The 16699-nt window shown below is 41.3% G+C and overlaps 3 protein-coding genes across 3 annotated transcripts; 1 reads left to right on the top strand and 2 right to left on the bottom strand.

Moving 5' to 3' along the window:
• Window positions 1-987: 987 nt before the first annotated feature.
• LOC138195563 (delta-1-pyrroline-5-carboxylate synthase-like) lies at window positions 988-7674 on the bottom strand. Its single transcript, XM_069145100.1, has 17 exons — window positions 7532-7674; window positions 6960-7077; window positions 6685-6836; window positions 6376-6525; window positions 6148-6252; window positions 5894-6052; window positions 5428-5518; window positions 4860-4984; window positions 4627-4771; window positions 4464-4537; window positions 3898-3997; window positions 3387-3607; window positions 3146-3283; window positions 2853-3048; window positions 2508-2629; window positions 1776-2058; window positions 988-1649 (listed from the first exon to the last, which is right to left on the bottom strand). Exons 2-17 carry the CDS (start codon window positions 7054-7056, stop codon window positions 1468-1470), a joined length of 2340 nt encoding a protein of 779 aa, XP_069001201.1. The 5' UTR covers window positions 7057-7077; window positions 7532-7674; the 3' UTR covers window positions 988-1467.
• Window positions 7675-9030: 1356 nt separating this feature from the next.
• On the top strand, window positions 9031-11823 carry LOC138195063 (tripartite motif-containing protein 14-like). Its single transcript, XM_069144123.1, has 5 exons — window positions 9031-9303; window positions 9421-9516; window positions 9610-9843; window positions 10011-10212; window positions 10303-11823. Exons 1-5 carry the CDS (start codon window positions 9031-9033, stop codon window positions 10899-10901), a joined length of 1404 nt encoding a protein of 467 aa, XP_069000224.1. The 3' UTR covers window positions 10902-11823.
• Window positions 11824-11929: 106 nt separating this feature from the next.
• On the bottom strand, window positions 11930-16298 carry LOC138195560 (hyaluronan-binding protein 2-like). The gene is made up of 13 exons (XM_069145094.1): window positions 16181-16298; window positions 15807-15897; window positions 15604-15702; window positions 15393-15503; window positions 15159-15275; window positions 14945-15055; window positions 14684-14855; window positions 14509-14606; window positions 13956-14424; window positions 13724-13866; window positions 13239-13373; window positions 12771-12916; window positions 11930-12650 (listed from the first exon to the last, which is right to left on the bottom strand). The coding sequence occupies exons 1-13, from the start codon at window positions 16238-16240 to the stop codon at window positions 12483-12485; spliced, it is 1920 nt and encodes a 639-aa protein (XP_069001195.1). The 5' UTR covers window positions 16241-16298; the 3' UTR covers window positions 11930-12482.
• Window positions 16299-16699: the final 401 nt, after the last annotated feature.

The raw sequence follows: 16699 nt of genomic DNA, 5'->3' as shown, positions 1-16699 counted from the left end.
TGATTATGATAATACAAAACATATTGAATGTGATTATTTCAGGTTGGCATTCAAAAACAACTGATCGCTTGAAAGTTTCACTTTTGCACTGCATTGTGCTTGAAAACAAATTTAAGATATACCTACTTTGAGTATTTCCAATTTTATGCAATGTTATACATGTATTCCACTACAGATAAATATTATACCTTTTACTTCACAACATTTGTCTAACAGCTTCAAATTACTTTCAGATTACAATTTTTCATAGCCCTCCTGCCCAGTGAAAACCATGCATCTCCAGATTTGGTGATTTTGTCATCATCCTACCTATTAATCAGATTACGGTTCGTCATTCTTGTGTACTGTAATGTATACAACATTCATCTCTTTAAAACATGATGGATGGTGGCACATTTTGGATGCAAAGTTTCTTACAGTGCACAGAAGGAAACACTTAGCCTCTTTCCCAGGATTGTGCTCACAGCCGAGGTCTCCATAATGTTCAGTTTAGCCTCCACGTTTGACCTCTGCTCCTTCAGATAGATCATGAAGGCATTTGGTGGCTTCTTGACATATAGTAAGTCTTCAGCTGGTCTTTCTACAGGGACACCTCAGGAGGTTCACCTTCAGGTCAGGACTCAGGGCTGAGAACTGTTCACAATGCTTTGACACTGGTTCCTGAATGAATCTTTTCTCTTCATCTTATCTGATGACAACCACTTTGGCGTGGATGCCGAGAGCAATGCATATTGATTTGATTGGCCGATGAGAAGTGGTGCGAATTCAAAGATTACCAATCAAAAACCAGGCTAAAACTTTGAGCACATGCTGCAAAATGAATGGAGCCTCTCCAGATGGAGACGGAAGGCGAAAAGATGCAAAACATCAGAATTAATACGATATCTCACATAGAAGCTTTTTACTGAAAAGACTATATTCGGATTTAACCCCTTTGTAATCACCAGTTAAATTTGTGATAGATAAAACATCAACTCAATATTAAAGAACTGTACAACATATTTATTAAATCATCTGTGCAAAGACGAAGGACAGCAAAATAAATCTGAACCCAGAAAACATTTACAGTAAATAAGACCTAGGGAGAGTTTGAATATAGAAAAATAAATTAGAAAATCATGGTTGGGACACTGATTTCTTTTTCTGCTACTATAAAAAAGATCTTGTAGTGAAAATTGCTTTTTGTCCATGTCTACATTGTATTTCACTTTTTGCTTTTTACCATAATACATTTCCCTCTCATCAGTCATTCTCTGAAGATCGGTTTGTATTTATAAAACAGACTCACAGGCAAAATTGGAAAGCTGGTTGTCCAACAATAGTAGCTTCCATTCTTCATGCATACGAGTGATGAAGCAGAAGCTAAGAAAGGAAAACGCCACTGACAGACACAAACCTTTAAATAAACACTGAGGAGACATCTGTCATCCTGACTCCTTTTGATAGCTCTTTTCTGTTTTTGGCTGTCTAACTAAAACTCCCCTGGGGGACAGGGAGGTTTTCATGGAGGTATTTCATCCTGCCTTGCTCAGAAAAGTCAGACACAGTGTGCCCCTCCCCTCGAAGGACCCATTTGGTGGTCAGAAGTCCCTCCAAACCTACAGGTCCTCGAGCATGTATCCGTGCCGTGCTGATGCCAACCTCAGCTCCTGCAAAACAAACGATGCAAAAATAACTCTTCTGCCTTGTCTTCAAGATATTGGCAAGTTATAGGCATTTCAAGACATTACAAAGTACAACATTAAAAGTCAAACCACGTCTGATACTGTACGTACCGAGGCCAAAGCGGTAGCCATCAGCGAAGCGAGAGCTGGAGTTCCAGAAGACGCAGGCGCTGTCCACCTGCTGCAGAAACTGTTCGGCTGTATCTTCGTTCTCTGTCACGATCACATCAGTGTGGGAGCTGCCGTATTTGTGGATGTGGTCCACTGCTTCCTGCATGCCGTCCACCACCTCGATGCAGCACTCCAGGTCCCCGTACTCTGTCCTCAGAGACTTTACCTCAGATGGGCTGAACGTTAAGTAGGATGCAAACCGGGGGCCAGCGTGAATCTTAACCTGAGAGAAAGAAAAGCGGCCAAGGATTTGTTAAAAGAAAAATGAAATAATTAATGAAAACAGTCTATATTGACCTAAATTAAGAGCTAAACTCGCTTCAGAAAATGTCTTTCCAGTTTTAGACCTGATAAAAAAAATGTAAAAAACACTTAACAATAGTGTACACTATGCTTCTGTGTGCAGAGTTTTCTCTTCAATTATAACATCTTGATGCTGCACCCAAGGGTTTTTCCCAGCAAGTAAGCCTAAGGAACATAAAACTACTCTTAATGCTGACTAGAGGATGAGAAAACTGCAGTTCAAATCTATTCAATGTTGTAATAATAGGCCAAATTATTTGAATATGTATAGTAATTACCCCTTAGCCCTCACTGCAACCACTGAGAACCTAAGCCCTCTGTGTGCAATACTTATGCCCCAAATCCTCAAGTGCTGGTGCAGTTTCTTACCTGTTCTGTTCTCAGCATGTCAATGATCTGGTCGAATATCGGAGTACGCAGCAAATCTCTGTGAATAAGGAGCGTCTCCATGGCATTGCAGGCAGCAGGATAGTCACACTTGGAGTCTTTGACTGGAATGAAACATTATTTTTGTAAATTCATTTAGCAGCTCTGAGTTACCCCAAGAAGTTAATAAGTACAGCTTTGCAGCATCCTGTGAAAGAAAACAATTACAACTGCACTTTGACAAAACAAAACAAAAAAAAGATTTCTGTAGGTTTTATAACTTGCCCAACACTTTGACCAAACCACAGCAAAAAATACCCTTCCCAGCTCCATGTAGTTAACACATACCGACATCAATAGCTTTGTCTATGCTGGCATCGCTGTCTATGTAGACGTGACAGACGCCTTCACTGTGGCCCAACACAGGAATGCCCTTAGCTGCCCTTTGGATGTCCCGGACCAGCTGGGACGAACCCCTTGGAATGATCAGGTCAATCATCTTGTCGAGTCGGCACAGATCCTCCACTTCCTCCCGTGTGCTCACCTACATGACAGAGAACATTTTAGTGGATCACAAAACCTCGAAAAATACTACAAACAGGAAAAGACTGAAACTATATTTGTATAATGCACAGTCTCACCAGTTGAATGGCATCTGCCACTCCATGAATTGAAAGTGCTTCCTGGGTGAGTTGATGCAGAATTTTATTGGTGTTGGAAGCTTCTTTACCACCCTTCAGCAGTAAAGCATTTCCACTGGCGATTGCTAGCGCTGACACCTGAAATACAATATTTAATTCAGGACTTTTTTATAAACCCAAAGTCTATCAAAACAGAAGTTAGACCGCCAGCTAATGATGATCATATTCACAAGACAAGCACCTGTGGGAGACAATCAGGACGTGATTCAAAGATGACCAGCAGGACGCCGATGGGGACCGTGATCTGTTCCAGCTCCAGGTTGTTAGCCACCCTCGTCCTCCTCAGCACCCGTCCCACGCTGTCCCTGGAGGACACCGCGAGCTGACGCAGGCCAATGGCGAGGCTGTTCAGCTTCGCAGTTGACAGACTCAGGCGACTGATCAGAGCATGGGAGAAACGACCTATGAGGAAACAGAATAAAGAAAAATGCTGACAATACAATACTTCTTCCAACAGAAGTCGTAAAGAGAAGTACCTTTTCACTCTTTTATGTTGCCCTACTACAGGGCAGAGAATGACTCTTGCCCACTTACAAATGATTTGCACATAAACCCTTAAGATGAATGCCAAACGGCGCTGACAACGATTTGATCCAAGCCTCCTTCGTATGTCATCCCTACAGGTGGCTGAGAAAGGTATTTGAGTCACACGACTCAGGATGAAGGTAACCTGTGTCAGTGTGCATCTGTACCTGATGCTGTTGCCATCTCCATGTCTTTCTTGTTGGCACTAAGAATCTCATCTTTCCTCTCTGTAAGCAGCTCAGCGAGGCAGCAGATGATCTCCTCTCTCTAGAAAAACAAACACACACGTTCTGATATGATTAACACACCCACCAAAATCAAGAGCAATTAAAGCTACTGCCAGTACAATGGAAAACTGGAGTTTGGTGACCCTTAGCATGCTGTGTTATTGTTGTTAGATTATTAAACCATCATATTCCTTAATGCTAACAAAGATATGCTCTCTCCCTATTCTAACCTTATTTACAGCAATTCAGGAATAATGTAATGAAGTCAATATGCTGTACTTAGGGGACTTGACTTAACCTAAAAATCTACCTTAATGAAAAGTTGCTTGGTTAAATCTTAATATATCAGAGCGAGATAAATTGGAAAAAAAATGCCATTGCACTGTGTCAGTGTAATAAAGGATTCTACAGCAATTGAGCCTAAAAACGATTCAGACACTGCGAGAAAATCATGTTCATATACTAATAGCATTTGCTTCAGTCAGCCAGAGTACACAAAAGCCCACCTGTTCAGGGGGCAGGGAGGCCAGAGTCCTGCCTGCATGCCGGGCCATCTCTGTCTGCTGCTCCACAGTTGGACCTGACGGCGTCAAAGTAAAGGCACATCAAATATAAAAACCACAACAAGAGGGTGAAATATTCTTTCCATGTAGTTTTACCCAGTACTACCTGCAGGTTTCACTTCAGAGAAGAAGGTGCCAACTTTCTTCCCTTCTACAATGTCGGTGATGACGTGTCCTGTGACTTTAGGATGTGTGCCGTTGGCAATGACAACAGAGGTCCCACCCTGTAGCGCCCAAAGGGCTGCTTTCACCTGATGCACACAACATGAGTGAGTAGAATACATGTGTTTCATTACTAAACCAACTCCATGCGGTTTACATATTGAGAGCCACGCTGACCTTGGCTTCCATGCCTCCAATACCGACTCTGGATTTAGTCCCGTACGTGATCGACTGCTGGTCTCCAGGATAGAATATATCAATGAGCTTGGCATCATCTGTTCCTGGTGGACTGTCGTATAAACCTGTGGAAGATATAATTTTTTCTGTTTAATCCTTTGTGAAACCATGGAAGTCAAAATCATAAAGAAGTCTTTTCATGAGTAAAACCTGAACAAAAGACAAAATATTAAAAGTTTTCTATAAACTTACGAATACCTGACATGGGAGAATAAATAAAAGCAAACTACAGATGCCATAGATGAAAATTCCTATTATTGATAAATTGTTTTATTATGTAAAAATACCAAACATTTATACGGTACTCCCTCAAAAATAGGATTTGCAGTTTCTTCTTGTTTTATGAATTTACAAATGTAATTTCTTTAGGGCCTTAATAGAGTTACAGTAGAGGTAACTGGTGGGCATATGTTACAGTTTATATAAAAACAACACATAAAAGTGAACTAAAATAAATGCTTAAATGCAAAGAAAGTAAATAATATCAAATTAGTGATTATTTCTGTACCTTCAACATCAGACAGGGCAATAAGGAGATCTGCTTTCATTTCGACAGCCAGCCGTGCCGCTAAGCTATCGTTATCTTTGATGCTTATTACCTGAAATACAAACAGAAATGTCAGTAAGTCAAATGGAAATGTATCATACTGTAGAGTAACAGCTTATCAGTTGCTTCCATGCAGCAAAAGTCTCAGAGTTCCATGACGTTACAAAACAAACAGCATGTGTTCACCTCTATCCGCAAGAACAAAAAGGTGTGTCACAATTAAATGACAGAAAGAGATCACTACAAGTCGAAGTGGACGAGAACAGTAAAAGCAGCCTTAGAGACGAAACTATGCGTCTGAGAGGTTAAATGATAACGAGGGTGGTAATGGAAGTGAAAGACACATACATGCACGTGTTAAGCCATCCACTATCACAATTGTGCACCACATTTAGCATTCCCAGCATGCCCTTCCCACAATACCCACATTTACCCCCTGTAGGTCACTGTTGGGAACAGGGGGCGGCACAACAGCATCATTGGTGTTAATGATCGGGACAATGTTCATGCGCAGCAGCTCATGTAGCGTGCTGTTCAGGTTGCGACGCTTCTGCTCGTCATGAAAATCCAGGTTGGTGACCAGAATCTAGAGACGTGGACAGAAAAATAAATCATCAGGTGACTTTTTAAGACATTCACTGTCAGCATTTTATTCTGCGAAAACAGCTGACTAGCACATACTTGTGCAGTGCACGTGCTGTACTGGGTGAACATAACTTCGTACAACGCCATCAGACCACTCTGTCCAGCAGCTGCGCACGCTCTTGCCTCCAAAACTGGAATTGACTGAAAAATAAGAGATATTTCATTGATGTTAACAAGACTTATACTTCAGAAAATGTTTATATAGTATATACACAATTCTCACAGAGTGGACCTTAATTTCTTGTGTTTAAGACTATTATTCACCATTTCTTTGAGTTGGTTCTGTCCAGAATGCAAGGCTTGTCTGACGCTCTGAGACAGTAGTATCTCGTGTCTCAGTCTCTGCTTCCCAAACGCCACAGCACCACTCGTAACAATCATCATCTCCCTGCCTTCATTCTGCAGCATGGCCACCTGACAGAACACAAAGCCAATAACATTAAAGTTATTCTTTTACAGTCAAGGTCACTCCTCATACCGTGTAGTGTCCTCAGTCTTCCTTTCAGCGCATGCAGTATTATGCTCACGCTTACATGAACAGTGATCTTATCTAGTCTGTATCTACAATATTACCTGCTCGACTATTGAGGCCAGTCGTCCCAGTGCCAGACCGCACTCATCTCCACGTGTGACCACAGCACTCCCCAGCTTCACCACAATGCGTTTGGCCTGCTTCAACTCACTGCGGTGGGCAAAAGACTTCCCATGGGGACGTGGGAGCGAGACTACGAATAATTAAAACAGTCACATTGTAATACACATCAGCAGGCAAGATTATTACAGCAAACATATTAAAAAAAAAAAAAGATTGTTAGAATAATGTCGGGTGTGGTGAAGGGGTTACTTACATTTAGTCTTGGAAAACGCTCTGATGGAGACTGGACACACATTGGACAGCCGGATTCTGGATGGCAGGCGAGAGCACAAAGCCAGCCTGGCAAACATGGCACTGACTCCTGGGGATCTCTGTGATGAACACACAAACCAGGGCCAGGTTGATCTCACAGTATGTCAACAGTATGACAGACCGACCGGTCACAGACACCCAAGTCTTCAAATTTAGAGAAGAATATAAAACATCACAACAAAAGGTTAGGCACTTCCGATTTCACTGGCGAGCTTCCCCTTATGTGCCTTTATGTTGTCAACATTGTTTGTACTTGACACACTGACCTAGTAAAGATGTTTGCATCAAGTTAGCGTATAAACACTGCCACGTGGAAGATGTTGTTCACTCTACTCTATACAAGTCCACTGTAGTCTGCACGTTAGTTGATAAAAACAGACTACAGGAGCAACGTGTCTCTGGCTGCCGCTGTCAAAATGTACGAGGCTAACTAATGTTAGCTCGACTTAGCTATTGTGAGCTATCAATCTTACCGGGTCTTTTCAACATGTTCGCAAAAAAGGGACTCCTTACCGAACAACGTGAAGACCCAGAAAACCAACTCCAGCTACACTTGTGACGGCGCCGCAAAGAGGGGGACACGTAGTCAGCCGAACTGGGGGGGGGGTGCTTCACTGCCACATCCACAGACCACGTTGTTTGGGAAGTGCCGACAGCGCGCCATTCGCCAACGACGCGTACGTAAGATTTCTGGGTACGTTTACGCAGTGAGGTAAACGCGTTACCCGATTGGGACGTACGTTTTCAGCGCGCAGCAATAGTTTTGTCGGCCAAACACTGGAAGCAGTTTAGTTTAGTTTAGTTTAGTTAGTTTATGTTTAAGTTAAGAATACAATCACGTTTTAACAATATCAATGTTTAAACGCAAATAATCACAGATATCCTGTTGCATACCCTCATTGTTATAGTCACACAAATTATGAATCCCTCTTTAACATGAGCTATATACTGTATTTCTAAAAAAAAATATTCGGAAAAAATAATACAGACAATCGCAGCCTATTTGTTTCTAAAAAGAAAATGGAAATGACGACACATTGCAAAGTGCACTGTTTATTTATCTTATTATTTATTGTTTGCACATTTAGGACGTTTAAATCAGTTTCTTGACAAAATAATCTGTTTTACTTCGTCAAATCACTTCCAAGCAAACACCATTTGCTGGTGAAGATCATGAGATCTGGTTGAAATCCTCTGAAAAAGCTAGTAAGTGGGCCGTAAGATTATTTTATTCTGCTCCCAAAGTCAAGAGTAAACTTTCATAATGAAATTATTTCATTTTGTTTTCCCTCAAATTTGAAGGGGGGGACCTATTGGCAGAAATGAAATGTGATATCCAACTGTACATAATTAACCAATGTTTTCATTAGTGTTTAATCACCTGAAACTGAATTGTTGTGTTTTTATCACTTTTATACAGGCAGCAGGAAGTCTGCATTTTAGAAAAATAATTGGCAACTTAATTCACTTAATCAAGTCTGTTAGAAATGTGCTTCTCCATTGTGTGTGGTCTCCTGAGAGTCAATGGTTTGAAACAGCAACTGGAAGATATCAACTCATCTCCAGTAATCTGACACTAAGGCACATGAGTGGTGTGTATATGCCAAGAGAGGTCTATGAAACATTCATGAGCAGGAGGGCCAGGAGCACAGTGCACACAAGCCGCTACAACAGGTGCAAGCAGAGCTATGGGGACTGTTAAGGAAACTTTAAAGTGTCCCGTCTGCCAGGATTTCTTCACTGAGCCCGTGACTCTCCATTGCGGACATGACTTCTGTCTCACCTGTATCCAGGCTGTCTGGGAAACAGATGTGTCTAATGAGGGTCCTTTCTTCTGTCCAGAGTGTCAGATATTTCTTCCCTCCGACTTCACTCTGGAGATAAATACTGGCCTTCAGACCAAAGTAAAGGACTTCACCACTAACAGGCCATCAGCAGAAGAACTACAGACAACAACTCGAAGTAGTGCAGCTAATTCCTCCTCAACTATCCACTGTGACCACTGCATAGAGATGCCATCGGTGGCCGTGAAGACCTGTCTGACCTGTGACGCCTCACTGTGCCAGGCTCACACCCTGTTGCACCAGCAAAGGTCTGCTCTGAGGGAGCACACAGTGGTGGAGGTGACCAGCGACCCGCTGTCTCTGAAGTGCAGGGAGCACCGTGATGAACTCAAGCTCTTCTGTATGGAGGAAAGGGTCCCTGTGTGCTGCTTGTGTGTCCTGGTCGGCATGCACAAGCACCACAAAGCATCTCAGCTTCATGAGGCCAGTGCAGATTTCAAGGTGAATATTTTTGTCACATTCTGGTGTGTTTTATTTTCCTGTAAATTACTTGATTATTTCTTTATTTCTCTGTGGTGGTATTTATTCTCTACAGGCTTGTTATATTTCTGTCTTTAGAGAATGTTGGAGACCAGTATGAACCAACTGCTGAAGAGGAGAAGTGAAGCAGAACATGCCATCAAGGACTTGGAGTCACTGTATACACAAACAGTGGTACAAACAATGTGAAATCACCCTTATTAGCTGTCACATTTTTGTACTCTCAGAATACCTTTTTGTATGTATAACAATGTCTTTAATCCCTAGAAGTCTGCTGCAGATTTCAGAGAAAGAATCTCAGACAAGTACAGTAGGATCCGTGTCGTACTGGACGGTGACGAGCGTCTGATGATGCAGATCATAGATGCAGAGGAGACGTACATGACAGAGTGGCTGGAGGCCCAGAGAGGCATCATGGAAGCTCAGATCAAAGAGATAGACCGATTTAGAGCCTCCAGTAAATCACTCTTGCAGGAAACAAATGATTTGCAGTTCCTGCAGGTAGGTTAATATCATGTCAGTGTGTTATAATATTAAAGTGTTTTAAAAATGCAGCTAAAATGTTATCTGCAGTTGTAATATGTACAGCAATACATGGCCTGTTTATTTTCATCAGCAAATCACCTCACAGAATCTTTGGTGAGTATATTGTCGACTGCTGTCTGTAATCCGAAAAGTTTGATTTTACTTTATATCGTCACTCATTTGGCTTTCTGTTTTTTGTTTTTTATTGTAGCGATCCTGTGGATTTTGCACCAATCCAGGAAGTAAGCAGGGATCTGTGTGACCCTGAGAAGCTGAGAACAGTAGAGAGGCTGGTGGATGACCTCTCTGTGGCTCTGTCCCAACACTTTCCAAGAATTTGGTCATGTTAGTAACAAATCCAATATTTTGCAATCTAAAATCAACCCCTATCTTTGTAATTGTGTGCTGACTGTAGATTTTTTTTTTTATTTGCAGATCTAAGTTCTCCTGCTTTAGACTCCAAAACAGCCCATCCAAAACTGGAAATATCCCAAGATAGAAAACAAGTGTACTGGAGACGCCTACCCGTCGGTGAGGGACTCAGCCCTCAACCGTATGACTCCCAGTACAGTGTCCTGGCTCAGGAGAGTTTTACAAATGGTCAGCACTACTGGGAGGTGATTGTGCAGAACAAACCCTTCTGGATGATAGGTGTGACCACCGGGGCAGTTGATAAAGAAGGCAGTCCCAGTCTGAGCTCGTCCACGCTGGGTGTGAACAACACATCTTGGTGCATTTACCATGGAGATGGACAGTACCTGGCATGTCATGATACGCAGGAGAAGCAACTTTCTGTTGCGAAAAGAGTCAGAAAGCTGGGCATACTGGCAAATTTCCAGAAGGGGGAGCTGTCATTCTACAACGCCAATGCCATGACCCTGCTTCATTCTTTCTGTGTGCAGTGCACAGAGCCTCTCTACCCCATGTTTAACCCGTGCATTGACATGAAGGGAGTGAATAGGCAGCCGCTTACCCTGTTTTGGATTAAGGATCCCTGGGATTGGCGCATAAACACAGATGGGGATACAAAGTGAAGACACCTTTAAATGACTGTTGTGAATATAGAATCACTGATCAACTATTTTAGCTCAGATTAAATTACATGATGGAAACGTCCAACATCCAGCTGCTTCCTAAAACCTAAAACCACTTTCAGGGAATATAGCTACTTATGTATTTGAGAAAAGTTTTGCTAAAACTGAGTTTAAAATCAGATCAGTTTATATTTCTCATACCAGCAGCAAGAAAAACAAGGTGGTGTTATAATTATTATGATATTGGGATGCTATAATCCAAGTGTTTTGTGGAAAGCAACTAAATAAGAAAATTATTTCCAAAAAGACATATTGTAACTTTTTAAATCAAGTCCCTGCATCATGTATAGTACTGTAAATATTTCATCAAGTGGGATTGGGTTCACACTCAAACAACACTTTTGTTCTGTAATAAAGCCTCTCCATTTCATCGGCAGCTCTGCAGCTCTCACGTTAGAATTGGTGTAATACAGGAAGTAAATGACCCATGTGTCATGACCCAAACTACTGGCTTGCTTTTTGTGCGACTCTCCCCTCAGCTCACCGGACCATGGAGGACATGCGTGGCTTCAGTCTCACATGTCAGATCAGTGGCCCTGCACAGTTCTTGCCCTGCAGCAAACAATACACCCAGCGAGGTCAAATAACATGAACAGTAACACTATATTTCTACAGCGGGACAATTGACTTAACTCTCTGATTTACTTTATTTATTCTCATAACAGCTTCCTTTTTTGAAAGTCCATATTCATCACAGAGAAATGTATCCCTATTTTATTTTAAACAGTAACATTGTTTATTTGTTTATTAAAAAGGCATGTTGATGAAAACTAATATTGCATAGGACCCTAACCTTTATATGAATAAAATCAACATTATACACCCATTTATGGATTTTTTTTTTTTTTTTTTTTTTTTTTTTCCACACATAATGACTCCCCCAATCCTGATCGGGGTTTAGTTGCGAATATGGCCCCCTTTGGACCTGGTGAGGACTTACAATAAAGACATTAGAGGCACAAAGAGGATCAAAGTAACCACAAACTCAACGACATTTACTCTTCACAGACACACTTCACCCAATTTCATCAATGAAAGATTATATATCTGCCGATCAATGTAAATTATTTAATACTCTCCCTACAAATACAACCACTGAAAAAGGATGTGTTCGATTTATAAGAAAATTTGACAGTTTTTCCAAAGGGTTCAGGCCAGTGACATTTTAAATGTATGAAGTCTTTTCCTTTTTCACACACATTTCATGTCTGTTATAAGATGTAAATTAAGCATTAATATATGCAGTGGATTTCAGGTTTTTCTCTTGGATGTGCATAACAGATAAAAACACATTCATTCACTGTGCAGTGTATTTACTGGACAACAATAGATTTGTTTAATCTATCGATTTAATTAAATTGTTTAGAAAGTATCGATTGAATTAGATCTCACAATGATATGTCTGTGAATATTCTCAGTCATCCAGGTCATGGTTCATATGAGATCTTGAATTTGATGTTGGAGACTCAAACCTATCCCTTGGCCACACTTTCTGGTATGTCGATGACTAATTGAGGTTGTTTAAGGAAATGCTCCTCCAGTCTTTGACTTGATCCAGTCCAGGAAGAGAGTGACCTGTGTGTAGACCCCAGGCTTGTTCTTCCTCCCACATTGGTCACCCCAACTCACCAGACCATAAACAACTGCGGTGTTGTTCGGCTTACAAGTCAGTGGTCCTCCAGAGTCCCCCTGAAACAATGAAAAACAGTTCATTAGATAGAAAATGCACCACTATACAGATCTTTAGTGACTAATACCATACATTTTGACTGATTGCCTGCTCTTCACTAGTTATTTTCCCTTACTAACCTGGCAGGAATCCACCCCTCCCTGCAGGTAGCCAGCACAGAACATGGTGTTATCTACGACACTGCCATACACTTTGGGCTCAGAGCATTTTTCCTGGCTAATCAGAAGTACGTTGGCCTTCAGCAGGTGATTGGAACCATAATCAGCTGCAGAGAAAAGGTGGAAAAATATTACCAAATATCACAAAAAACACAGACTGTCATAAACAAAGTTGTGTATGATTTCAGTGGTTGTATGCTATAAGTTATTCAAGATTTACAAGATCCTCTGAACTAAAAATCAGTCAATCCTGAAGTGCCTCTGAAACAGGGGTTTCCAACCAGTAGATTGCAATTTACCCGGAAGATCACAGGAGCTCTCAGAGGAAAACAGGTTGGAGAGCCCTGCTCTAAAACAAACCTAAAGATCTGCATGAAAATGGCATCTTTTATCTTGTTGCTGAATATTCAAAAGTAGCCTTATACGTACATGTCTCAGTGACACCCCAACCAGAAATGGTACACTCCATCCCATCAGGCAGTTGGGTATCTGGCAAACAAGCGGTCTTTACAAACTGGGTCTCATTGGCGCAGAATCCATCAGTCCCTTTGAGCTTCAACAAGGCTTTGAAAAGACAGTTCAGATAAATGTCAGAACAAAATCAAATATTTAATGATCAGGTTAAATTCTTGTGCTTTTTACATCACTTATCATTACTTGCACTATTCCTACAGTTAACTTTACTTCATTGGGCATCTATATCATAGATTTCATCAATCCTAATGGCACTACTGTACTCTCTCTCTAGTTAGGGACACTTTCACATCCCATACTTTGATAATGAAAAGAATCAAGACACAATTAAGGTGCTGTCAGCAAAATCTTTCATTTTATACATTAAATTCCAATCTTGTAGGTGATGTCAATGCTTATTTGAAATTAAAATAAAAGAGAAACTTGTGACAGAGTATTACCTATGTCGTTGTAAACAGCTGTAGGCGTCTCTCTGTAGTTCTCATGAACAATAGCCCTTTCAACCTCTACAGTTTGAGCTGTGGGCTCTATATAATCCAGCGAAAGACTTCCCGCAACCACCTGCATGTCCTTGTTTTGGTCACTGTACAAACACAAACAACACAGTTCAATGAAGACGATATCAGCATATGTGAACTATTCTGTTGCGTTTCAGATTTGTGTTATTCTTACATGCAGTGTCCTGCGGTCAGTACCCAGCAGCTTGCGATGAGGACTCCTCCACATATGTGGTTGTACGGCTGGAGGGAGTTCCTCGGTTTCACTTGCAGGGACACCTGCCAGGGTATCGCCCCTCGAGCGACTTTCAGACCCCCAAAGATTCGGGTAATGGCGGTTTTCGACTGAGCCGTACCACAGGTTTTAAACTGTTGTGTTGGAGTAGAGTTAGTGGGGAAGAGAGGCGTGTCAGTGGGTGCAGCAGAAGGCTTTGAAGACTCGGTGGGTTTTGAAGGCTCGGTTGGTTTTGAAGGCTCGGTGGGTTTTGAAGGCTCGGTGGGTTTTGGAGGCTCGGTGGGTTTTGAAGGCTCGGTTGGTTTAGAAGGCTCGGTCGGCTTCTCAGGCGCTGTGGGTTTGGTAGTTGATTGCGGCGCATCAGAAGGGGGTTGAGGCTCTATGGGAAAAATATTAGTCGGCACCACACCTGAAAACACATACAAGAAGATAAGTCAGCTGGTTTGTCGACCACACAGAGAATCAGAAAGTTGTCTGTAGCTTTGAAGCTGACCTGTTGGTTCAGGACACGGTGTCATGTCACAGTAGTCCCACAGCAACTTGCGGCCTCTTCTGAAGAAACACCAGGGCATCGCGTCTCCATCTGGATTTCTGCATCATAGAAAATGTGAGTGAGCATCCTGTTGTAGATGTTGAAATGTAGTTATATGAATCAATTTCCTCCTGACCTGCAGAAGTTGTGATGTCCCAGTCCGTCTGAGTCCTCGTAGGAGCTGAAGGGATCGGCACCATTTTCCAGGATGAAGTGAGAGTTCCAGTAGAGGCACTCGTCACCATCATCTGTCTCACTCACATTGCCACGATATGACTCTCCATCATCCACGAAGCAGTCGTCTGGGCCTAAGAAATAAACACACTTAGTCAGTGATGATGTACAGTATATATTGGGCTGGTCGAAGGAAAACATTAATGTCGAGTGTGTTATTTACCAACGTGGCAGAATCGTCCTCTGAACCCTGGAGGGCACTGGCAGTCAAAGTCATCCCCATCTCTGATGCATTGGCCACCATTTCTACATGGATTCGGCTCACACAAAGAAACTTTAAAGAAAAACAGAGCACAGTGTAAGCTTGCTCTCAGGAACTGTTAAAATGTGTTTAAAAGATGCCTTCTGTTGTATTTGGATGAAGATAAACTCCTCACTGGTTCTGCAGTCTGGAGGCTGGAAGGGCTCCTTGCACTTGCACTGGTAGAATGGCTCCGTGGAAGTCAGCACACACTCACCGCGCCCACATCTGCCTTTTCTACAAACCTTTCGACCTGAGACAATAACACAATAAAGACACGTTTCATTTCTTTTGGCTCATTTTGTATTGTACATGTAAGACCAGTGTGCAATCTAAAAACGGCACAGATAAAAGGGGATTTTCTTCAAACCTTTCTCGCATTTTTTCCCTTTGAAAGGTTTGGGACATTCACATTTGAACTTCCTCTTGCCTTTCTCCTTACATATGCCGTTGTGAAAACAAGGGTTTGGGTTGCACTGGCCTGAGAAACAACAAATAGGAACATAATGTAATCTTTTGCAATGTCAAAATAAAATGCAACATTACACTGGAATAAATAGTTTGAGTGTGAATTTTCTTACCCTCTGGCTCCTGAAGTTCAAAAAGCCAGTCTGAATTTCCTTGTTCATTATCGTCATCATCATCATCAGCCGCTCTGTCTATGATCTCAAAGAAAAAGTCTAAAACAAAGTTTTTGTATTAGACTCAGAGCCTTGTTGCCTTCCTCTTGCTGGATATTAAATATAAAGGAAATAATTTAAAAGGAATCAAAAGAAGCACTAACCTTTAATTATGTCCTTATATCTTATTTTTTTCTTGTCACGCATTTCATGTCCATCTCCATTTCCACGATGTTTGTGTTTTTTACGTTTCAACTGAATAAAAAAAAAAACATTGCAGATGGCAGACTTATACTATATAAGTTTGTTTGTTCGTTTAAAGTATATACTATTATAGGACTTATAATAAGAAATATATCACTTGCAATTTTTGGGGCATATTTCTGACTTGACAAAAAAACAAAGTGAATTAATTAACTTACTGCATTTTATTGACATTAAATTGCTTTAACAAACACTGCAACATTGTAAATAAGAACCAATGCATTTGATTACTGCTAACCGGTAGGTGTCTAATATACACAGTGAAAATACATACTTCAGCAGGTATGAAGAGCACCGCTAAGAAGAGGCAGAAGAAGAGGAGCTTTAGGTTCATGATGGCGGTGGACCAGAAGACATCGAGGAGAATGAGCTGTCTGGCAAACCTCTCACAGTTTTCTAAACATTTGTGTGAGTACACTAACCTTTGAGTCATCAGGATTTTCTGGCTCTCATCCCTGCAGTCGAGTCAGATTTATTGATTTTAACTCTTGCTTTTATAGTAATACTGGATAATAGGAGGAACACTGTTCATGTCACCAAACACTTTTAATGAACAAATAAATGGTGCAAAATCAGCATCATTGTCTCTGCCACCCTTTAAAAATATTTTACATTAAAAAGCATTTAAATGAATTTTAATCAAATTGGCTAATCATACATTGATGCAATGCAAAAAACTCAGAGAGCATATTTGCATAGAGCTGATTGTTTGTTTAAATGTAGACTTTGGATCCTCGCAGGTCCATCTGGGGAGAAATTACTGTGGGCTTTTTAAAATCTATTTACACATTCA

Source organism: Embiotoca jacksoni, unplaced genomic scaffold, assembly GCF_022577435.1.
Source record: "Embiotoca jacksoni isolate LCO1_2020_lvr unplaced genomic scaffold, fEmbJac1.0.p SCAF_12, whole genome shotgun sequence".
NCBI lineage: Eukaryota > Metazoa > Chordata > Actinopteri > Embiotocidae > Embiotoca > Embiotoca jacksoni.
The sequence above is the reverse complement of the archived record's forward strand: the minus strand, read 5'-3'. Positions and strand labels throughout refer to the sequence as shown.